Source organism: Salminus brasiliensis, chromosome 1 (assembly GCF_030463535.1).
Source record: "Salminus brasiliensis chromosome 1, fSalBra1.hap2, whole genome shotgun sequence".
NCBI lineage: Eukaryota > Metazoa > Chordata > Actinopteri > Characiformes > Bryconidae > Salminus > Salminus brasiliensis.
The window spans coordinates 53,384,127-53,409,447 of NC_132878.1; the positions used below are offsets into that span (position 1 = coordinate 53,384,127).

General features: G+C 41.8%; 1 protein-coding gene across 1 annotated transcript; it reads right to left on the reverse strand.

The window, feature by feature from the left end:
- Window positions 1–253: 253 nt before the first annotated feature.
- pdgfra (platelet-derived growth factor receptor, alpha polypeptide) lies at window positions 254–25,043 on the reverse strand. The gene is made up of 29 exons (XM_072682660.1): window positions 24,791–25,043; window positions 22,371–22,449; window positions 21,410–21,685; window positions 20,703–20,960; window positions 20,465–20,592; window positions 19,222–19,384; window positions 18,916–19,102; window positions 18,549–18,664; window positions 18,119–18,409; window positions 17,444–17,710; window positions 17,133–17,263; window positions 16,638–16,806; window positions 16,282–16,471; window positions 15,976–16,091; window positions 15,502–15,628; window positions 14,761–14,957; window positions 13,313–13,407; window positions 12,542–12,674; window positions 11,901–12,005; window positions 11,472–11,582; window positions 10,577–10,730; window positions 9,190–9,350; window positions 8,523–8,635; window positions 7,031–7,153; window positions 5,984–6,095; window positions 5,754–5,853; window positions 5,546–5,651; window positions 4,032–4,270; window positions 254–3,608 (listed from the first exon to the last, which is right to left on the reverse strand). Exons 2-29 carry the CDS (start codon window positions 22,426–22,428, stop codon window positions 3,461–3,463), a joined length of 4,374 nt encoding a protein of 1,457 aa, XP_072538761.1. The 5' UTR covers window positions 22,429–22,449; window positions 24,791–25,043; the 3' UTR covers window positions 254–3,460.
- Between the last annotated feature and the right edge of the window lie 278 nt (window positions 25,044–25,321).

The window sequence follows — 25,321 nt, forward strand, 5'->3', positions numbered from 1 at the left end:
AGGGTGAGCAGCTTGGGCTGGCCAGCCTGGGGTATTTTTTCAGCAGAAATACTTTAATGTATACTAATGTTTTCTTTATATACTCTCATTTAATTCATTTTACTGCCGTACCTTTTAAAGTCACTTTACATGGTACATGCAGTAACAGTGTTCAATAGATAAAGCTGCAATTAAATTAAATACATACATTTTACACCCAAATACACAGACAAGTACGCACAGTGCTGCTGAAAAACAAAGTCCACAAATCACATTATTAAATCTCATTTATTGAAATATAAATCATCTGAATGTACATAATGCATAATAAAACAGGAGGATAACATCTGGTAATGGGAGTAACTACCTATTTTTACATAAACTTGCTGTACCATGGAGCATAACTTTGTCCTGTTTTCTCTCCTTCACTTCCTATAAAACATTTGGTCTACTGTCTTCAGAAACCGGACGCATTTTAAAGCCAAATATAAAACTCTTAAAACAATTCCTCTTGCGGCACAAGGCCTTGAAACAAACACATGATGACAGAGATAAATGCAACCAAAGAAATAACGTAAAAAAGAATTAAAAGTGCAACAGTTTTTTTTTTTTTTTTTTCTCATCGTGCCCACAGAGTACATCACAGTAGAGGATACAGACTCAGAGGGAGGCAGTGAAGTCGCTGGATGATAAGCTATACAATGATAACCCATTTACTATGCACAGTGATGTATAACATCAAACTAACTACATAGAGTCTCTCTACAATGCATCAAGACTACTGTATAGGACATTAGGTGAGATTTATATAGGCTTGGCTTTAGAACGTGTGTACCTATGACTTTTTATAGTGTTTGTATGTGGTATCCATATAAATTCATGCATTTAAAGCGTCTGAATCCAGGTTAAGGGGCAATTCCACCAGTTTTCCGCATAATGAAACCACTGAGATATAAACAAGAGTGAGTCAGAATTGTTCACTGCGGCGATGATAGGATCCAGACATCTGAAGTGTTTAGTGCCTCGGAAAGCAACATCACCAAGCATAATTACAGAAAATGCTCATGAACATGCTGTCGGAATGGTTTCGGAAGAAGATCTTGGACTAAACCATATTTTGAAAACAAATGCAGGGTGTTGAAAAGCTTATTTTCTGGATGAATCACCATTTCATCATCAACATTACCTGTGTAACGATTTAAATGTAAGTCTCTTCGGATAAGCGCATCAGCCAAATGCCATAAATGTAAAGAATGTAAACGAATTGAGTGCATGGAAGCATTTCGACAGACATAAAATTTGCCCTGTAGTGGAAATTTCAGCCTAACGTCCACATGAAGTCACACTCAAGAAGGAAGGCCATCAAATAAATGCAACAAAGACATATACAGATGTGTACAGATGCAGATAAAGATGGAGACAATAAGCAAATGAAATAGTAATGTCTTAAATCGAATCTGCTACAAAATGGCCTTTCCTAGTACCCATGGCAAACATTTAAAAATAAGGGTCTTTGTTTGGTCCACAACTAGTCTACAGCACATTCCCCAACCACACCTCAAGGAACCTCAGCCAGACCACCAGAGATGCAGAGGAACTGGAACAGAAACCAAACATGGTCTGGCTCTTGTTCTCTGATGAGTGTGTCAGGAAGTGCTGCTTTTTACCTTCATAAGGAGAACATGAAGCTGGGTTCAGAGGCTCAAACTGAGAAAGAATGCACGTGTCATATGAAAATTTTTAACTTTGCAGATACCTAATATAAGGTACTACTAAGAAAATCTTTAATGGTTTGCTTTGCAGAACTTCTTTTGGTCAGGAAATATGAAGAGCAGCTAGCATTTTTAAAAGAGCTCTGAGGTTTTCTATTGACAGTGGCAAAAGAATAGCCATCACTGCAGGCTCTGTCACAGTTTGATAAGTATCATCTAAACCTCAGCTGATCTTTTGCATACTGGTAAAGCCATCTGAATACCACAAACCCACAGGGCTTCTCTAGGCAACAGTATCACTACTGTTACTGTGGTAAAGGTTCAAAGCTTTAGGAGAAATGCTAAAAAAACAACTTTGCATACAACATCTATACCAGCCAATATAATAGTTCATTTGGTTGAAATTATTTTTAAAAAGTGAATAGATGCATAGGCCTATAGTACATTATGTTACATACAGCATCAAAACATTCCAGCTTATTGTCAACATATGATTGTAAAAGGTAACGTTCATGCTTTGTAACAAGTTACAACAAGATTGTCCCCTCGCTAGAGCACCACAGGGCAAAACGTCCTGTGTACAACTGTGTACTCAAAAACTGGCATAAATTTTGGAATCTTGATATTGCCTCTGACTGACATTTCTTTGAAGAACAGAAAATCTTCACTTCCACACCATTCATCCAATTTCACCAAAGCTATGATTAGACTTAGCTATGTGTCAGAACTGGAAGCATAGTATTCAGATTTTTGGCATCATGGTGTTTTCAATGGTTAAAGTCACAAAGGTGCATGCGACCTACTAGTCAAAGCACTATTGCTTTTTCTTCATTTCGGACCATAAAATTCTCCCTTCCCCCAATATTCACAAATAATACATATTTATATATCACTAAAATGGTAAAAAAATAAAATTCCAATTGCTCCACTCATTATGTCATCCACAATATACGGTCAGGAACTGTACAGTACATGTATCCAAGGATTGTGCTTTTAAATGGATGAGCTGCATCTTGCAAAAGCAAAACAATTGAATCCTTTCAGGGAATGAAGGCGAACTGAGACATGGCACCACCTTAGTCAGGTTGCTCAATCTTACACAGTCTTGTTTAGTCCAGTTCCTCAAACATGCACAGTTTTTGTTGGTTAAAAGTTTTGTAGTGGTTCTTGGAAGCTCAGGACCTAAATGGAAGGTAGCCAGTTGTGGAGTTTTAAAAAAGTCTTTGTCTTTGATATTATTAGATGTTTGGTATGTTCCTGCTTATTTTGCTAGTCAGAATGCCCATCATGGTACAGTCCAACACAACATGAAAATACTGATAGACTTTAGTATGGACACTGAAACCTTGTCCAATGTGTTTTTTCTTCCTCTGTCTCAGTTGCCAAGAGTCCAGGCCTCCTGATTTCCTGAGTCCCACTGAGTCCACAGTTTAAGTGTCGGCACGCTAAACAAACTTTTCACCAGCTCGTCCTCCAACCCAGTAGAGGGCACTGTGTCTGACTCAAGATGACTGACAAGAACTTCACAGGACGTCCAGGCAGTGAAGTGGTTTTTCTCTGGGGTTTTTCTACAGGCAGGTAAGCGGGGCAGGTTGAGAAAGAGTCTGAAAAAAGTTTAGGATGAAGAGAGAGGTCATTTGGAGAAGCTGCTGTGAAGATTGGTGGGTTCTTCTCCATGTTATCATGCTCCTGTTGGTGAATTTTCTTGAGAACAAAATGTCTCTCTCTTGATCCCTCACTCTCTGTCTCTATGTCCCACATCCTCTCTCTCACAGGAAGCTGTCCTCCACCAGGTCCCCCGAATCCAGGCACATATCGTCCAGCAGCGTGACGTCCTCCAGAGTCTCACCCTCCCGCTTCGGTAGAGTGGAGCTGCTCGAGCCAGTCTCTATAGCACTCTCCTCAGATGTCTGGGAGCTGAAAACACATACATCTCAACTGATTAATTTTGTGCTAATAAAGGCAGTAAGTAATTATATTCAGTAATTTAATAGTTAATTAACAGTTATTTCCTTTTCAAATATTACAAAATTGGATATAGAGGATTTTACAGTACTAATTTAACCCGGCCAGTAACAGGATCAGTTAGATAAGGGGGCAAAATTAATTACTGAGGCGGGTCAACTATTTTTACCCACTGATCATTTAAGGATATATTGATATTGTTATTAATAACACCTTTCAGCTATGTCAGATAGGAATTAGATAGGAACATAATTCTTAGGGTGGCACCATATTTGAGAGGATGCTACACTTCTTAAAGGTTCAAAGTTTTCAGACAGGACAATGTACTCTTACAACAGTACATCCATGACTGGTTGCTAAATCTGGAATGCATACCTGTGGCGGTTCCTCTTTATGTAGTCCTCGTCGGAGAGTGGGTCGAGGTCAGGCAGGGGGATGATGTAGCCACTGTCTGAGCTCAGCCTCTGCTCGTCAAAACCACTCTCGCGCTCCCGCAGCTTGCCCTGGTTTTTATAGGCCACGCCCAAGTAGGCTTCATCACTCTGCACACACTGCATGCGTGTCACCGCTGGGTGGTCGCTCTTCAGGAAGTTACTGTTCACACGCTCGTAGCTCTACACACAAACAAACACAACAGAACAATTACTATTAGATATGTCCAGTTCATTGAGAAACTTATAGGATCGGCTCAAGAGGGAGAATTTGGTACGATTTAGGCAACTCTCATTTTGTTTTTCTAAGTTGAAAGGATACAACTGTATCCTAATGTAAAGCAAAAGACTAATAAACCTGGCTTAAAGGCGTTTCTCGACATCTAGACCACAGCTGCTGTTCTGAGGTCTAATGAAAGGTTCTCTAAATGCTGTTCTTAGGGGGGGAAATTACATCTGTCATTATGACAGTGCAACATTAAAAGTACTCCCGTTTTTCAAACTGGATGAAGAAAAAGAGGGAAAAATAAAGAAAATTCGATCATCTCTAGCCGTTTCAAAAAGCACTTATATTGTCTTTATATTCCCTTCAACACTGCCATAAACACGGTTCACTCTAACGTTCTGCTCCATTTCTGCAGCCGTCCTGTGGTTCCGCGAGGGCTTGGAAAACTCATAAAGAACCACATTTCCCACCACACCCCTGCCCAAGGTGCTATTATACTAGCTATTACAGGACCTAGTTAGGCCCAAGGCCTTGTGCCTCTTTGGGAAACTTGAGTTTTGAAGTTCCATGTGTGGTGTCTGTTAATAATGTCATTATGGCTAGCAGGCGGATGCTAACTGTTAGCTTTGGGAGATTAGTGCGGCCAGGTTGGATCCAGCTGTGACACTAGTGTGATAATCTATGTTAGTGGTTTGGTAGTGTTGGCATGAGAGACGCACATGTAGCCTGTGAGCTCAGCCCGATTGATACACTGCATTAAAACCACAGGAAGCAGGATGTTAGCTTAAATGTGAGTATAGGGACTCTACAGTTTTGGTGCAAACAAACCCAGGGCTTGGAAATTGCATAGAGACTTGTAAAGGGGTTGGTAAGAGAAAATTCTCAAATCCTCACAGCAACTTTCTAACATCTAGTGGAAGGGTCTGAAGCTCCGCTACTGGATAGCTGGCTTCCTGCACAGTTTGGCGATTGCCCTGCTCATCAGTTAACTGCCAGGTTTACCAGGTGTAGAATAGAAAGTCAGCAAACTGTGTTGGACTCCATCCCTCAGTTCCCCACCCCTGACCTAGTGTAAGCCTTTTCAGAAAAGTGGAGGCTGTTTCTCCAACATAGGTGGAGATTAGATACAAATTTCCATGTAATAACCTTGATTAGCCAGTGTCTATAAACGTTTTCTGAGACGTTCGGGACAGAATGCCAGTGTAAAGGTGTGAGGCTTCATTAGCTCTTACCCTCTTGTATCCAGAAGGCAGCAGGTTGGCCATACTTTCACTCAGGCTGTGGAAGGAGGGTCTCTTCTCAGGCTCATTGTTCCAGCACTTCGCCATCAGCTCATATCTACACAGGCAAAACAACACTTCTACATTAGCTACTTTGAAAACACAAGCTACACCACAAAATATGAGATGAGCCATGTGTTTACTGTAATGCGGGACATACATATCACTGGAGGCGTGCTCAGGCTTGGCCATCCTGTATCCACTCTTGATCTTGTTATAGAAGCTGGAGTCCACAACCATACCAGGATATGGAGTACCTCCTGCAGGAAAGCAAAGACCAAACACTCCATATGTAATGAAATGCCGAAACACTTTTTAACATTTCTCAAGCTTTTCAAACAAGTTCTTTGTTTTTCAGGACAAACTCTGATGACAAAAGAGCTGACGTACCCAGAGAGAAGATCTCCCATAGTAATATGCCATAAGACCACACATCACTCAGGGTGGTGTAGAGGTTATCAAAGATGCTCTCAGGGGCCATCCATTTCACTGGCAGGAAGGTCTTTAAACAGAAATATAGAGGATGTCATTTAAAACACTGTTTAAAGTTCAAAATATGACAACTCTCTAACATCCCAAACACAATCGATCAGCCAAGACATGTTTGGTGTCCAACTTCCTTCTTCATTTAGAAGACATGAAGTAAATATAACAGAAGTCCCAGTTATCCAAATCATTTTTGGGTTTTATTGGGGGTTTTAGCATCAGTAGCCTCACGGCTTCAGTGCAATTCTAAAGCAGCAAACCTTTGGGCACTAAACAGGTCTTGGCACATTGATTGTGGACACAGAGACTTTGGCTTTGTCCCTTTTAACTTATTTGGATCTGCTGCCAAGGCTTTGGTTATAGTGTTTTAAATGACTACTTAAATATACTATAAGCTTCCTTTGTTGGATGAACTATGTTTTTTAATTCAGTACCAATTCAGATTGGTTAGCATATACTTTTTACATTGCTTAAGTAGAGTACCATAAAAATGTACTTGTGTGACTTTCAATAAATGATGTTTGGCCATGGTTATGTTGAGTTGTTTAGATATTAAATACAGCAAATGTGACATTGGTATTAGCCATCCTCAACAGAATAAATTAAAAGGCAGAAATAGGCACTTTTTAAATGTTTAATAATGCGATTTGATCTAATCCCTCTTTTATACAGACCTAGGAAACACAGTACCACACAGTCAACTTACATGCTGTTAAATTTGACTGTGGCCAGTATGGGCGTGCATGTACTGTAACTACTCTAAGGCAAATTTGAGCAACAAAGAGGACAAAGGTCCTGTATGTACTGCAGACAACACATTCGTTAAGATTACCATAAGGGTTAATAAGCCTACCAATTGCTAAATACTAGATTACATGCTTGCTTAGCCAGTGTATTGTTATGTCTATAGACACAGATACACAAAGCAGACTCTGGAATAGAGACACTCACACTTCCTTTGGACACGTAGTTGTTGTCGTGCATGATGTCTCTGGCCAGCCCAAAGTCGCAGATCTTCACTATCTTTCCCTGAGACAGCAGGACATTCCGTGCTGCCAAATCTCTGTGCACACACTGCAGAGATAAAGAGAGAGAGAAAGAGAAGGGTGGGGGGAGGAGAGAGTGGGTGGAAAAAAACACATCCATTAAGTTCAACTGCATCCATCTTTGTTTAATTAACAGATGGTAATCTGTAATAATCTTTAAATTCTTCAGTTCTTCAATCATTATTTTACGTGCTGCTCTACTACCTCATCAAACACACCCGACATTCTAATATCTCCTCATCTATCCTTATTCTCTTTCAGGGTGGTCTGAAAATGACTTTAGACCCCATCCCCAGCATTTAAAAGTTGCTAAAGCTTAATTAATACCTGTTCTGTGCCCCTGTAATAACAGATTTTAATAACATGCAATGATACACAGTAACTGCCTCTCTCCTGCTCTATTATGAGCATTTGGGCTTTTCTTGGAGTGATTCAAGCCTACGCAAACCAGGCCAGTGCTCAAGCCACTTGAAACCCCTCAATTTAGACTGGCCAGCCGGGAGACCTGGCGGCCGTGTGTCTTAAACACAGAGAAATCTGGAACATTGAAGCAGCAGACTCAGATACAGTATATATCAGGGGCATCCAGTGTGTAGTACATACAGAAATGTACATTTCTCTGTTTAGATGTTGTGTAAATGTTGTGGTTCAGTACGCAACTAGCTGATTCACAGGCATCACTGATATCAGCTGGACACAACTGGTTTTGATGTGTTTGTCCTGTTTGTTCACAGCAGTAAAACCACAGCAAATGACAGATAGTCCACAAAGACAATGCAAGATGCCACACAGTTCATTAAATGAAACTAAGGCATGATTTAAAACCCACTGCATTGTTGTGGGACTTAGTTGAGAAATGTGTGGAGAAGAACATTTGAACCATGCATGTGGAAAGCAGTGACGAATATGAAACAAAAAAAACGTTGAGATTGGCTTTGAAACTTGAAGACCTAAAATGTTGATAAACATCAAAACTGTATGTCTTCTATGTCCCTTCACTTTTGTGTACAATCACTGTTAAATCTACACATTATAAAGCTTAGAAAAATACACTGTTGAATAAAGATTTGTTTTAAAGGAGCTTAATGAGAGAATTGATATTTTTAGCTCCTGGGCTCCCCCTACAGTTGAGCAGTGTATTTTACTTTTCCTTCCTGCAGTAAATACAAATCACACTGTGAGCTGCCCCTTATGGACAGCTGTTCCACCAATATTAGTGTAGTGTTCCTGGAACCATCAGCAAGCTTTCTGCTCTTTCAAGTGTGGGTAAATGTATCATGTTAATGATCGTCTGCATTAATAGAGCGTATGCAGATGTGGCACACAGAGATTAGTAGTATTCCATAAAAGGAACACTTCAGCCTAAATGCAAACATGGATACTCAGGTCAGACTCACATTTTTGCATGCCAGAAACTCCATCCCTCTGGCCACTTGAAAGGAGAAGCTAAGAAGGTCCATCGTGGTCAGTCCCTCTGAGTCGTCGGACAGAAGCTTCTCCACCTCACTCTCTGTTGGTCACACACACACAGGCAAAATTAGCACTGCCGGCTTCCAAAAAGCACATCTAAGTGTGTGTGTGTGTGCATAACACGTGTTGCTCTGTTTACGTACAGAAGCCAGGAGTGTATTTTTAAAGGGCTGCGCTTCCATGTCTCAGTGATGGCAGGGGGGAAGCATGCATTAAGCCCCACGGGCTACAATTACCTTCAGTAAGTGCAGGGTGCACAGAGTGCAATGCCCCACTTAGCCAGAGACAAGGGTGGACCCTTCCACTATCGCTGGCAAAACATTAGGGTGTGTGTGTGTGTGTGTGTATGTGTGTTTGCTCTCAAGAACCTCCTGCCCGGCCAAACCAGAGAGAAGCAGGCCAAACTGACCAGGCTAAGCACATAGAATGAAGTAGAGGAAAAACAGTGTGGTGAAAAAGAGACAGAGAAAGAAAGAGAGAGAAAGAGAGAGAGAGAGAGAGAGAGAGAGAGAGAGATTTCAAAACAATTAAATAATGGAAATCATGTTGTCACACTTTTAATATGTCTGTGACTGTAATGTGTGTGTTTCTTACCATTGGTGTGTGTGTGTGAGGGAGGGTGATCATAGTCGTCTCTCTGAAGGCTAGAGTATTTGGAGGCATCGCTCCTCTCCAGCATGGGAACATACTGCATGGTGTCTGCCTGCTTCATGTCCATATAGTCTCCTTTCTCCTCAAATGACAGGATCACGTAACTGCACAAACACACACACACACACATTACTTTATTGTCTCATTCCACTGTTTATGTGGTTCATAAAAAATCAACTGCATTAATATCGCTGCATTAATATTACTGAAAGCTACACATACACACTTATTTGAAAGGGCCTGTTTCATAGGAATTTCCATGCTTTTTTGAATAAAAAAGTTTTATCCACTGTTTTATTCACTGATAAAACTAATCCATGTTCTACAGCCTATAGCCATTTGGTCCATGCATTCATGTTGAAGTAATAATGGGAAAATATTTCAGCCTTTGGTACATGGTACAGAGCAGCCAATCAGAAAAGATGTGTCATTTGCATGTGACTCATAAAGGCACAGTAAGAAAACCAGTGTCCTCAAGTCTAGGGGATAAGGAGAGGTGAATAATAGTTATGTAAAATTAATAATGAGTGTTGTAGTGGATGTCTGAGGGAATCCAATACAAGAAGAAATGTAGAATATGGACTCTTTAAGCTCCCAAGTGAGATTCCACGGAAGGCGAATATCACTGAATGAGTAACTGGTGCGTTAAGTGTGAGTGAGATCACTGTCCTCAGAAATGATCAGCCTATTCATTTATAATTTACACTTGCCTCCAGCAGGAGGTCTGAGATGCTGGAAATGACGACTTGAGGTTACATCAGCATGATTTCACTGCAAAGCATGATTTCATACACTTTCTATAGTTCTTACCTCTCTGAAGGGGACTGCACCATTACTCTCTCTTTCTCTAAACCTTCTCCTTCGACCACTTTACATCTTTTTTTTTTTGCTTACTTCTTATTATCGCTCTCTCTTTACACCGTTCTCTCCGGTCACTCTATTTTACCATACACAGATAAAGCCCTACACTTATGCAATTAGAAGGAAACCCAATACCCTCAAGCATCTCTCTCTCTTAACTAAGGTGGGATTCGATTGACAGAAGAAGCCAGGTCACAAAACTGTTTTTTGACTTCCTGTTCACAGTACAGCTTTCAACAATAATGCACACCCTTAAAAAGAGCATAATTAAAGAGAAATGATTTAAAATGATTCAATAACACCAATAAAAGGCTTTCACGTCTTTTCTGGACAATATTTAGAACCATTTATGAAATTACATCTGTAAGTTCTATCTGTGCAGTGCTGGAAACAGCTGTATGTGTACTCTGACTAGTTTAGCTGTAGCTGTACATGCAGTGTACGTGTGTGTGTGTGTGTGTGTGCTGACCTCCGGCTGCTTTCATCAGCTGGGTTGATGCCGAAGATGTCCAGGTCCTTCTTGGCCTTTTCAGGGTGCCGGCTTAAAAAGCCATCTCTGTTTTTATGCAGGTAGTTCACCAGGTCTCCGTAGAAACAGTACTCAGTGATTATGTAAATGGGACCTGAAAGAGAGGGCGAGAGACAGAGATAGAGAGAAAGAGGGAGAGATTGGTGAGTAGGGTGTTAGGCTACAGTCTAATCTTATCAGAGGCTTGTAAAGTAGGCAGAGAGAGGAGAGCCATAAACTCAGCCTGTTAAAACACCACAACCACAGCAGCTAGAGGTGACACCGCCCTGCACACACTACCAGCTCTATATCAGTTCGTCTACTTGGTTACATACACATTGGGGTCCTCAGAGTGTCTGCAGGGGAGCAGAAATGCATCAGTGCACTGTGATGAATCAGTTTGAACTTAGTGATTTGACTGCATTGATATTGGAGTGTTAGAACTCAGTAAAACTGATAAAATGTAGTAAATATTACATGTGACTCATGCGAATGCAGTCAAATGGAATAACTGTATAAATGCAGTCAGGAATGCGTATTGAAAAGCCTGTTTCTCTTCTGTTTGAGAGCTTCAACATCTTTCAGAGAAATTATATATATATATGGAGATCTTTTGTAGGCCACTGCCTTATATGATGCAATACTTGGGAACACTGCCTTGTAACAGTATTACAAATAGAACAAACGTCCACCAACCCTGAAGTTAATCCATACGTCCATCCTTAGGTAGTTTACTTTACAAATCCTCTTATATCAACTGGCAAATACTAATAATTTATTTAATAATTACACATGGGTTATGAAGTCCCTGTGCAGGTAGCCTTTAAATAAAGTGGCACCAGGACTTTGTGTGTACCTGATTTGGTGCATGCTCCCAGCAGATTGACAATGTTGAGGTGAGGCCCCAGGTGAGTCATGATCTTCAGCTCTGACATCAGTGCTTGCTTCTCACTGGAGCGGGCTGTCGCTGAGGGGCCGATCAAAACAAGCAACCACACAAACAATTAACTAAGCATGCATCACACCTGTCAGATCATTTATCATCATTCTGTATAGCCACTTGTCCTATCTAAGCACTCTGCTGGTGTACAGCTTTCATGGAAGTATTTCAGTTTCTCTAATGAAGGGGTCACTCTAGTAAAAGTCGTTAAATTTTAAGCTGAAAAAAAAAAAAACATTCATTCTGTTATTTAAAAAACATTTAAATAACAGTTTTTAGTATGGGTAAAAGTGTGTGCTTTTCTGCTACATAAAAATGTTAGGTGCAGATGATCTGCTGACTCACGTTTAAGCATCTTCACTGCCACCTTCATGACTGGCTGTGAGCGACTAAGTCCATATGCAGTGCCCTCCACCACTTTCCCAAAGGCTCCAGAACCCAGGATACGACCTGTAAACCACATGCACACACCATTCTTAATCATACAGTGTACATACATAACAGAATGGAAGTCTTGCACATGAGCATACCACTGCTGTCATATCGGGACCTTTTACAGCAACAGTGATTAGTCTGAAATTGAAATTTAATGATGTAGATCTCCTTCCTGCTGTATAGACCGCTCTGGTGTGGTCAGACCTCACTCAATGGGGCTACTATATGGCTAGCCAAGAGAGCCGTCTGTGGTCTTTCAACTTTACTGCCATGACTGTATGTTACACTCTTTGATCACTGAGTCACGACCACTCTTAATCCTCTCAGGGACCGCTACATACACACACACACCACATCTTGGTGACGCTGGTATGACAAGACACTGCCCACATCTGATTGGGATAAGCCAAGTACAAGACCACAGTCCAAGTGATCACATGACCACAGGCAGGCAGTAACATAACATAACATAAACATTGCTGAACTGAAGACCCAGAGAGCCGTAGGAGATGTGTTGGCCATGAATGTGTGTGTGTGAGTGAGTGACTTACCCAGGACCAGGCCGTCACGTGGGAACTCCCAGCGAGAGTCATAGGGCAGCTGCATAGGGTCCACATAGATGTACTCATGTCCATCTGGACTGACAGACTCAATGACCCGCCATCTGATCTCATAGCGTGGCTTCTGCAACACACACATACACACACAGAGAGAAAGGCAGATGTTAAGCTGATACAAGAGCAGAGGTAGTTATTACACTACAGTACAGAGATTTGAGCACTGCTCAACTGTACTGCGATAAACACAGAATTTTAGTTAGCGATTTGCCTTTCCTGCCATTATGCAGTGTATTATATAATAAATGATTCTCTATGCATGACCCAGCTTGGAAAGACAGGGTAAGAGTGCAAGGTCAGTCATGCTATGGCACCCCTGGAGCAGAGAGGTTTAGGGTCCTTGTTTAAGGACCCAACAGTGGCAGCTCAGCTGACCCAGATATCAAACCCACAATCCTGTGATCAATAACCAAGTGCTCTGCCCAAACATATAATTTGTTTTTTGCACACAATTTATTATGGTTTACTTCCATAAAATAAATATTTGGCTTATGTAACAAACAAAACCTCATATCTCCAAATCTGACAGTTTGCAAGAAAATAAGAAAATTAAGAAAATAAACATCACATTTTAATATACCTTTTTAGATAAAATAAAGAAAGTAGACGCATGAATCCGTAAATGACATAGATGAGGTTGATGTCATGAGTGAGTGCATGTAGAAAGAGATGAATGAATGAAAGAATGAATGTGTGAGTGAGTACCTGTTTCCAGACAATGACCAGCACAATGAGTGAGATGATGACAACGACCAACAGCACCAGAACAGCAGCCGCCACAGTGAGCTTCGAGTGCGGGCCTGAACACATCATTACCATCATCATCATCATCATCATCATCATTAACGTGATCATCATAGCCTTATCTACCATCAACTGTACTGCCAGCAATATAGATATAGAAAATGGGAGAATCTCATTATGTGTCTGCAGTTCAGCTACAGTAAATCGTCAATTTAGTATAGAGGTATTAGCAAGATAAAGGATAGATGAGTGAGGACATTTGAAATGATTTGAATTTGAAATAAAAACTATTATTTAAAAAATATTGTAAATATGATTAACAAAAAATTTTATTAATTACTTTTCTTATCTAATACGAGTTAAATGCTATTAAAGGCTTTTGTTGATATAATAATAATATAGTATGTTTGGCTATTGACTGAGACCGAATCAAAGCCAACCCAGTTTAATACACCATTTTACAGCTTATCCCAATATTCGGTTTTGACCCTCATACCAAACTGGGAAAAATGATTTATCTTATAACTCAGCTATTTGTAAAATGGCCAACCGAGGCCGCACGGATAAACAAGCAGAGCATATGGCGTTTGAATTTCCTTTTGCGAAGTGCAGCGTCAGGCCACATGAGAAATCTATCAGCAGTTCACTACATGAAGAGCCTGACAGGACAGAAGGAGCCTGACAGAATTTAGCTAACAGCTGTGAGGACTATCAGTGAAGAGTAGCTTTCCTTATTGACACACTCACACACACACACACAGGACCAGGACCAAAAGGTATGTGATAGATACTGGTGGAAGATGTGACAAATGGAGCAACTGTTTATGTTAAAGAGTGAAGAAGAGTGAAGAAAGTGTCGAATGCTAGTGGCTGAGCTAGTGCCATTACTCATTAGGTAAAGGCCTGCTGATATCAACACACCAACCAAACTATACAGTAGGGCTGAATGACACAAAAAAAGTTATGTTCTGCAATGTTAGTATGGAACCTCTGATGACAAGCTTGCATTGATGTTTTTTACATTGATTGTATTTACATTTATAAAATTATGGGAATGGCGTGATTCATTAAAGCACCCACAGAAACACGCATTTGAAATGTCTTTGGTTTGAGGTTGGTGCTCATAGCAGTACACAATAAAATAAACTGTTTAGATGCATATTGCAACCTTCTGCAATATTAGGGCGGCAAAGCTCAATTTCACAGTGATGATAAACAGTCAGTATATTCTGCAGCACTTCTTTCTGGACCTATTTTCTCTTTGGCATTTAATCCAGTCAGTTATTTTTAAGGAACGGATAGGACTTATTGAAGGAGCACTCCATCACTCCAAATCACAAGTCTTTGTCCAGGTCTGTAGAGAGAGAGACAGAATCAGGCAAGAGGATGATACACTTTGCTATTCTCACCATTGGACACCAGTTTGACCTCCCTGGAGACTACGGCCATGTCATTGTGGGCCACGCAGCGGACAGCCAGAGTGTTCTCCAGATGACCGAAGATCACCTGACTCTCCAGCTGGTTGTCCTGGTCGATGTGCGAATCCACTGTGATCCCTGTGGTGTTGCTCTGTAGAGGTGACCACTGGCTCGAGTCATTGGCACAGCTGGGAAAACAAAAAGATACATGGAGATGATGTTCATCGCTGTATCGCTGTTGTGGCTGCAGTTTAGTTCCTTATTCAGTTTACTGAGCTTCACTTTTGACCCTCCAAGCTTGCCGTAACTGTTGGAAAAATAACAAAAGAAAACTTTTACTTAAAGCTAACTGAAAGTAGTAATTTTATGAAAGTATATAAGTATAATCATCATAACTATAAATGTTTGCTGTTACGCATAAAGGGAGTTTATGTAATGTAGTTGTAATTCTAAAACCATTCCTATGCCTGTTTTTGTCATTTCATTACATTAAAGTAACTGTAAAAAGTTGGAAAATCTGCAGAAAGGAAGTAAATTCAATGTGGTTAAAGTTACATTGTGTAAAATGAATGAATTAATACAGTAAAATGACAAATATCTAAGGGTAAGGGGAAAAAAATGGGTGAGTGAAAGTGCATGCATGAAACAAACGACAAAAGGCAACAAATGAAATGAAGGAGAAAGAAAGAGAACTCGGCAGATGTATGTGGGGGGAGGAGACAGTCTTCTTACTGTTTGATGTTTTTACAGATGTACCAGTCCACCTCAGGGACGGGAGACCCTCCGGCGATACACACCGCTGACTGACCTGCAGCTGAGCCATGGTGGAGGTCCATCAAGTCCACAATCGCTGCAGGGACTGTAGGATACGCATTCACATACAGAAATGTCAGCATCAGCACAGACACACTGCAACATATATTAATAGACATAGGCTAATTAGCTAAATGAGACAATGGCACACAGAGCAGAAACAGGCTAGTAGAGATTACATGTTTAATACTGTTACATAGTAATACATATGGAAATGCAAGCAAACAAGCAATGCGTTGAAGAACAAATAGGTAATCATAAGCAAAGAAGAATAGCCTGGAAGAACAAGCTCATGCAAATGCAGGTAAATAAAGCTGTGAGGGAACCACCAGTAAGTTCCACAATAGGAGTAACGACAGAGGGACAGGGGCTCCACACATTGCTGAACCTTACCTTTAACCTGCAGGCTGAAGGAATGGCTGTCACTCAGGTTGGCTATCTCAGCTCTCACAGTGTAGTTGCCACTGTCCTCTGCCTTAGCTCTAATCAGAGTGAGAGTGCTCTGGTACCTACATACACACACACAAACATACAAAGCAGCTGCTTTTAAAAGACAGTTACAATTCGTTACAACTGTAGGAGCATGTGGTTTAATAAGCCTTTCTTTTCAATATGCAAATGCAATCATGTACAACACTAGAAACCCTGAGTGTGGAAGGTAACCAAATACAAGCTGTGTGTGTTTTAGGCATCTCTAACCTGGTCTCACTGATTGTCCGGAGGGAGGTGGCGATCTCTGCGGAAACATCCCCAAGGATGACACCGTCCTTCAGCCACGTGATCTTGGGGACAGGGAGAGCCTCGATGTCCACTCTGAAATCACGAACATCGTCCAGTTTGGCCATCTCCATGGGTGCAAATGCAGGAGACACAGACACAAATTCCTTCTCTGAAGAGACAAAAGAAAAAAATTAAAAGTGGAACGATATTATTTTAATAATTCTAATCATATATATATATATATATATATATATATATATATATATATATATATATATATATATATATATATATATATATTTTTTTTTTTTTTTTTTTTTTTTTTTTTTTTGTACCATAGACAGTAATGGTGAGTTCTTTAGTTTGGCTCTCGCTGCTCATAATGTCTGTGATAGAGCAGGTATAGACTCCACCGTCTTTAGCTGTGGCATCAGACACAGTCAGAGTGTAGTGAATTTCCTGATCTCTCTTATTCTCCTTCACCGTCTTCACTCCACGACCAGCCTAAGAGAGAGCGACAGGCAAAAAAGAGACACAGGGACAACGTTTACTTTAAAGAGGTTTTCCTTCACTAAAAGAACAAAAGCTGAAAAAGGGGCATTTGAATGCAACCTAGCTGTAGTGCTAACTGAGACAACATGTAGGTGAGAAGTCATTAATCATAAGGCCATGTTATTATAGACAAAACACTTTTTAAGTAGCATATAGTTGATTGCCATCAACAACTGGTTAGTTTAATGCTTTTTTTAAACAAACAAACAAAAACAGAAACATAGAACATGTGCTATAGATAGAGATTAAGCTAAAAAACACTGGAGTGTCTGTCTTACTAGCTTGCCAGGATATTTCCAGTGATCCTCCAGCATCTCGCTGCCTTTTGCTACACAGTTCACAGTGAGGGTCTCTCCAACAAGCAAAGCCTTCTTTTCTGCCTTTAGTTCAATACGCAACTCTGGACCTCCTAATATAGAGCAAAACAGAGAAAAAGAGTGAGGGTCACTACTAGTGCATTTCGTCTTTGTGTGTACATGCATGACATGTATTGTGCATTGTGAAAATATCCTTAAGTATCGTGACCTACTATTTTTTTGCCATAACACCAGCCCAACATTACTATATTAAGTGAATTGTGTAAACTCACCTGTCCAGCCGTGGACAATGTATTCCTCACTCTCATGTTCCTCGCCGTTTACAAGGGCCTGGCATACATACGTTCCGGCAGTGAAGAGGCCCAGAAAGCCCCTCTTGCTGTCGTAGCGAGCAGGCACTGGCTGCTGGGTCTCCACATGGACCAGAGTCACATTGGCACTGGGGTCTGACACGCGGCACGGAACCTCCATCTCATCATGACTTGTCAGCACATGATTACCAAAGGGCACCAGGGAGGGCACGAACAGCAAATTTGGATCTGGGGTGAAGAAAAAGGAAGAAAACTGAGCTATATAAGCTTCCCTTGCTTGTTAGCAACATCAGCCTTTTAGCTAAATGGCAAAAAGAAAAAAGCTAACATGTCTATGCTGATTGGCTGCATACGGTGAAGGGTTTGTACATTTGATATTTGAACCATTACTTAAAGGTCATTGAAATGAGACTTTTAAGTGTTCAAATTAATGCCAGCTCTACCATCTTGCTATGACCTTTAGGAAAGTGGGTGACATAAACCTTTGAAAGCATGTACAGCTGTTTTCTAAGGAAGCAATGTAAAATGTATTCCAACGTACCAATATAATAAGCAAATGTAGTAAAATGCAGGTCTGTTCCTCTTTTTTTTAACCTCCCAGCACCCCCCCCCCCCCCCTCCTCTCTTGTTCCATACCTGGTACATAGATGTAGATGCTGGCCTCGTCTGTCTGATTTCCGTTCTCGTAATAGCAGGTGTAGTCCCCTGTATGCATTGCTGTAGCATTTTCTATGCTTATTGTTGAGACATAGAGACCGCTTTTATTTTTAATCGTCGGCTCACTGCTGTAGGTAGGGGTGCTCCAGACCAGCTCATCCTGACCTCGACACGTTAGTCTGAACGTGGAGTGAAGGGACATCACCATGACCTCCTTCCTGGGCCAGATTAATGGAGGCATCCCAGATTGCAGCAACGGTGGCTCAGGCGCTGGAGAGGACACAGAACACACCAACCGTCACTATGTAGTCTAGACTATTGACTACAATCCTAAACTACTAAACAACACCAGTCACTTAACCGTCAATGAGGACCCAGGACATCGGTCATATGACAGACGGTGCATTACCTTTTACATGAAGTTTGAAGGAGAACTCAGCACTCCGTGAGCCAGCTGAAGCTACAATCTTGTATATGCCGCTGTCCTCTTCTACTGGGTGCCGCAGGACCAAAACACTCTCGTACCTTTATAGAAAAGAGATGCTGATCACACAGGCCTGGTTCCAGACTGGAATGTGGCATAGGTCTAATATAATAATATCAACCTGTTACATTTTAGTAAAGTGATTACAGATCACTATGATTATTTATCATTTTGACATGGACAGTGCATGCTGTAGTTAAAGCTAATTAGGCACTAGCACATATTGTAGCAACAGTGAAACGGGTATCAACCTGATACACTGAGAATGTAACGCATTGTGTCTCATTCTTACCTTTTGTCTTCTAGCAGAATAGTATTGGTGGTCACATAGATGCCAGTCAACACCTGGTCATCTTTGAACCAGGTAACCTTTGGATTAGTGTCAGATTTGATGTAGATGGTGAACTCGGTCTCCTCCAAAAGAGGGGCCGTTTCTTCTGTTCCAATACCACTGTGATCCAGAACCACGAATGAAGTCTCTGTGACGCAAAAAAAGGCTGTTTAGTTCAGTCAAAAAAAAATCAGCATCCTTTGGATGATGAATGTAGTTAAGTATGTTGCAATCGACAATGACAGGGACAGGGACAGGGACACTTACCGTGGATGTTGACGGTCACACTTGAGGACCTGGTCAGGGAACTGAACTGATCAGTGACAGAGCACTCATAGAAGCCAGAGTCAGCCACCGAAGCATGTGGGATACTGAGGATGTACACAACCTTATCAGGAAACGTCTGCTTCATCTGAACAGCACCTACAGCCTGGAGTTGAGAGAAAGAAAGAGAGTCACACCCAGTTATGAATTATGTATTAAAAGCACATAATAACAGGTAAACATGTACTACGGTAGGTTATTTCAAACTAACCCAAACTAGCCCCGTCCTCTATCACTCACTCTCTCTTTAACATCTGCTCCAGTCTATAAAACATCCTGCCCAAAAGATCTGCTCTAGTCTTGCTCTTTTTCTCTCTCTGACCAGGTTTGATGCTGGCTTCAGTCTGTGCTGTTTGGAAGAATATTTATCTGTCAGTGGACATGATTTCTTTCTTATGGGAAGCTGGAAAAGAGCTGCAGAAGAGAGCCAAAAGCATCCAGAGGAACCCTGTGCAGGCCCGTCTCAATTCCGCTTTGGATCTCCTAGAGGGAGGTCCTGTTACAGACCACCCGAACATCTACTGATGTTCACTGATGTAAACTTACAAATTCATTAAAATTCATGTTTCCAGTTTCCAGACTGCAGAAGGTTCTAAAAAGGCTTTAAGAAAGTTAAAATCCAGAATGCAATTTTAAAGGGGGGGGGGGACTTTGAAATGGACTTTTTGGTCAACTGATTGGTTTGAACTGGTTTGTGGTCACTCACTAAACTCCATATGCTGGCCAAGCCACTCATAAACACTCTAGACCAAATGGCTCAGCACTAACAGGCCCCCTTTGATCTCTCACTGACAGTCACACACTCATTTGGCACATGTGACACAGAGATCGCTCAGAGAACACACACACATATTTTCTAGGGATTTCTTTTCTATGCAAATATTTCTCTGCATTAACTGTTATTTAGGGAGATTGCGGGTCATGGCACAACTTTTATCAAAGACAGACCAGTTAAAAGTAACTGCTGTAAAGTCCGAGAACAACCACTTTGGGTCACTTAACCTTTTATTAGATAATTCTTTTTAGAACCAAGTTGGTTTTGCCACTTCCACATGGACCTCCCTCTACAATCTAGATTACTCAACATGGAAAGGAACCAGCCACTGAAATGGTGACCAAAAGTGGCTCTTTAAAACCCCTAAAAGCAGGAGTGGCGCCGACAGAACAGAAGGTGAAGTTTGTTTACCTGTTTGCTGGGGTGCAGCCACTGCTGGATGTACTGAGTCCCAGGTGGAGTTTCGCAGGTGAGGTTAAAAGCTTCACCCTTATTCACTTCATGCTGACTGACTCTCAATTCTACACTGAAATCCATATCTGAAAGGAGCACCCACACACCCACATGTAGGTGGCTTTAGTCAAATTAGCACTTTAGAAAAAAAAAAAAAAAACTTTCAGGAGTCACTTATAAATAAAACTAGGCTTACCAGGCTCGTCTCCCACTGAGTACACCACGCTCTGGACTACCTTGCCATTGACGACAGTCTCACACACATAGAGGCCAGGAGTAAATAAGCTAAAGAAGCCATGACTGGGGTCATACAGGGCTGGGACCTCATCTCCATTTGGCAGGGTCCGGAGAAGTACGCTGGACTGTGGGTTTGTAACGCGGCACGGGATGAGGGACTGCCAGGCTATGACCTGATGAACGTTAGGTTCCTCTGACACGAATGGGACTTCAGGATCTGGGGATGACAGAGTTCTTACAGTCAAGTAGGAGTTTGAGCACTAATTTGAGGCTATTTCGAAGGGGACTTCTAAAGAGATGTTGGGGTTGTTTTATAAATTGTGTGCAATTCTAGTACAATTCTACATGACAGAAAGCTACAAAATGACCTCCCATGTGCCTTCACTGGCTTTCAGATTCAGACTTGCCCAGATTTTCTTATTTTTATGCACCAGCAAGCATAAAACATCTGAGTGATCATCTGAAAATCAATGTTTTGTCAGATGATGACAGAGAGCACTTAATCTGGCTGTAGTAGCTAGATTAGGTGTAATGACTTCCTACCCCTCGACAGGCAGGAGAGTGGGAGGTGATGACATTAAAATGAGCGCGGAGCATTAAAATAGGCCCGGGCGAGTGGACTTGGAGTGGGCCTGTTTCTTGAGGGTGTCGTGCTGTAATACTTGCCCGGTACGAAGATGTAGATGCTGGCGGGGTCTGCCTTCTCCGTCTCGTAAACACAGGTGTAATATCCGGTGTGGAAAGCCGCGGCGTCGTCTATGAGCAGCGTGGCGGTGTAATACCCCGGCAGCACGTGCGTGTTCCTCGGTAACGGCTCTTCCCACAGCACCCTCTCCTTCCCCGTGCAGCTGATATTGAAGACAGAGTGCGGCTCCAGCACGAACTGCGTCTCATCAGAAACGATGGTTGGAGGAGGAAGATCACACACGACCTTCCACACATCTGCACACACACACACACACAGAGAGAGAGAGAGAGATTTCAGTAGAACAGGTCGAATAAAAACATCGTCTTTTACCTCAAGTTTTATTTTTCTCTCCTATTTTCTTTCCTTCGTTCTGCCTTTTGATTGTCCTGTTTCTGCTCTTTCTGTTTTTTTCCCCTTATTTTGTGTTTTATTCTTTATTGTTTTCTTTTTATTAGTTTTAGTCATCTTTTATAATTTGCGTTCATTTTATTTCTTCGGTTCGTCTTTTCGTGGATAATTTAGCTTTCTTTTTTCCTTCATTTATTTATTTATTTATTCATGCCTCTCATACTGTCTTTGTCTCCTTTTCTTTTATTTCTGTTTTTTTTTTTTTTTCTTCCTTTCTTTTTTGTCTCTTTTCATGGTTTATTCTACCTCTGTTCCGTTTCTTTATTTAGTTTTAAATTTTCATTTTCTTTACTTCATTTTCTTTTTATTTCAGTTTTTTTCTTTTAGTTCCTTTTTTAATTATTTATGTTTTTATATTTTTTCGTCTAATTTTGTTCCTGACATATTTAATTTACTTAAATTTCCATGTTCTTTCTTCTCTTTATTATTATTATTATTATTATTATTATTATTTTGTTCTCTTTTTTAGTTCATTTTCTTTTTCTTTTCTTTTTTCTTCGTTCTTTCCATTTCTTTCTTTCTTGTCCTTACCTGCCAGGACTCCTAGAAAGACAACCCCCAGAAGGAGATGTGTCTTCACAGTCCCCATGGTCGCTCAGATCGAGTTCAGCTGGAATGAAAAGGGAAAGCTGAGTTATGCTTCTGTAACTTTACACTCGCTGATTATTAATATAAACAGTGCTGCAGACGACGCGTTTTGTGCTGAGGGCAGCTGAGTCTATACGGCGCATTCAGTGCGCTGTGTTTTTATTAGCTGCCCTCTTCACTCAGGATATCTGCAGCTGGTTTTGAGTGAAAAGGGGACTTCCCCCCGGTGTTGGATCAGCTCTAATACAGAACTGCACTGAATCATCGGCTGTAAAGCACGCTTCTGGACAGGACCTATCCTGAGGTATGTCTATAAAAACGTTGGACGGCGTTGAATCAATACAGGGACGCCAATATTTGCCGGAGAGCGGAGCAGATTGTGTGGTCGGGATCACTAGGGGGCGACAACGTACAGGGTTTAGCAGAGCGGCCAGCTCAGCGCAGCCCATTCTGCAGACAGTGGATTAGAGTGTAAATGGCTTGTTTTCTTTTTTTTTTTTTTTACATAAAACCATCAAACAAGTTCACATTTGTGCCAAAAATCTCGTTCCTTAGAAGTCCACAGTTCCACAAATGGGGTTTCTTATAGTTCCACAAAGTTTTCTTTGCCACTCTGCGCCCATGTGTCCCATGAAGTAGTCAACAAGCAATGAAATTCCAGTTTTGCAAAAGCTTTGGCACTTCCAGAAATCCAGAGTTTTCCAGCTCTTTCCAAGCGTTGTTTAGTCTTCCCTGTCTGTCCTTCGTGGCATTGCTCTCCTTATCTAAACAGCTTCTCCAGACAGACTCGTCTGCAGTGTGTGTAACGGGACGCGCGCCCTTTATCTGGCGGTGTCCTGGAGAGAAGGAGCGCAGGGAGCTGATGTAAAGCACAGGAGTCCCCTATACTGGCTTTTAGTCGCGACTACCGTTGTATCCCATATATCGAAATATATGATGTATATATCTTATATCACATATGAAGATGTGCTGCACGCAGTAATAGAAACACTTAGGGCTGTGTTTTGTAGTGAAGTTAACTTCAAAGTTAGCGTTAAGTAGTAAAGAGACATGCAGGGGGGCACGGAGGGGGATGGGGGGTGGGGGGCACCTCCTGTTTTCACTTTACTGCCTCCAGACGCCACTGTGCCTTTTGCTCGAGCTCTCCTGTGTGCGCGCGGACGGGGGGTAATCACCCCTGGCCAATTACCCCCGCAGAGAGGGGCTGTAATTACACGATTAGGCGAGCCCTCTCCACACTGCTGCAGCGTCTCGCGTGGGAATCCGAAGAGTGTGTCCAGCCACCTCACTCTCTCTCTCTCACACACACACACTCCTAACCTGAGTGAGTGCATTCAGCTTAGACAGAGAGAGAGAGAGAGAGCAAGTTTGAGTTAGACCATCTCATCTCTCTGTCTCTCTCTCTTGCTCCCTCCTCCCACACACAGATGCGCTCCAGAGCGCCAAACGCTGCGGATGTGCCACCGTGGGGCAACAGCTGAGCGCGAGCAGGCACTCGCAGCGTCAACGGTCCCGCTCCGGCCCCGTCCCACGCGCGCACAAATGGATTTCCATGGGAATGGTGTAGGGGGTAGGGTGGGCTGGAGTCGCGCAGCAGCTTTTTCTGACCAGCATCCTGAGCCGTCCAACTGCTGCAAAGCCTTTACGCACGTTACGCACGACCAACGCGCGTCTTTTAACGCATAAAGTTGGCTCTGCACCGATGCACGGCCTCATCCATGCAGGTCAAAACGATAAACCCAGTAATCCAGATGCATGGTATTCCTTTTGGTCCTCGGAGCGGGAAAGGCAAGCAAGCTGGAATCCGCTGTGAAATGTGTTTGTCATTAGTTTGGACTGCAGGCCAGATGGTAAAGCTCCGAGCTGGGCTGCGCAAAGTTTTGCGCGCAAATCAGACTAGAAGAGGGGCAAAGATCCTTCCATCCCGCGCGTCCAGGAGACTGAAAGTGATGGATCCACTGCAGAGGAGTTAACGGCGCCAAAAAATCTGGCCTTTTTTTTAATTTAGTGTAATGATGGGCTTTGGTCGAGGAAATGCTCAGTAATCCCGAGGGTCCTGTTTTTCTTAGTAATTAGCCTAATTAAAACGGCACTGTTATGTCTGCTCTGAAAAAACGTAAAAAAAAAAAAAAGTGAACAATAAAAAACCCACTCAGCTTTTTGTTCTGCCTAAAATGAGAATGTTTAAAAAAATAAAATAAATAAATAAACGAAAAAACGCATCAATCTGTTGGTTAACTGAAAAAACTGCGTTTTTCTTTCTTCCTAATTAGCCTAATTAAAATGTTTCTATCCTGTCTGCATCTCCAGTGCCTTCAAAAGAAACCAATTAGTCTCACTAAACCAATTTACTCACACAATACCTTTTCTCAAAATCCTTTTGTCGTCCCCACTTGACCAAAGAAAGAAAAAAGAACGAGTTGAATAGCTCCAGTAAAGTAGTCCAGTGAGGGTCCTCAGCCGTCCTGTTCCACTCGTCTGTATGTATGTGTGTGTGTATGTATGTGTGTGTGTGTTTAGTGTCCTCTCGTAGTCTCCTCCACTCTGCGCTGTTCCTCCGCTGTTCTCCTGACTGCTCCAGCAGCGCAGCGCTCTAACTCTGCCTTACTCTTACAGTCCATCCTTCCCCAACCAATAATCATCTGCGTCTGAGTAAATAGCTCTGAGGAGGAGCCCCCTCCCTCCCCCTGGACCTCTCTCCAAAATAAAAGTCCTGTATTCGCAGCTGGGTGGCGTATGGTTTTTTTTTTTCCTCTTGCAAGTCTGAGTGAGGCCCTCTCTTGTAGAACTGGAGAGGCTCACTAGAAGAGCTTTTCCTTTCTTTTACAGCGAGTTAAAGTTAAAGTGTGGAAACACGCGCACTGCACCAGCATAGACGGGTATTTGGGATATTT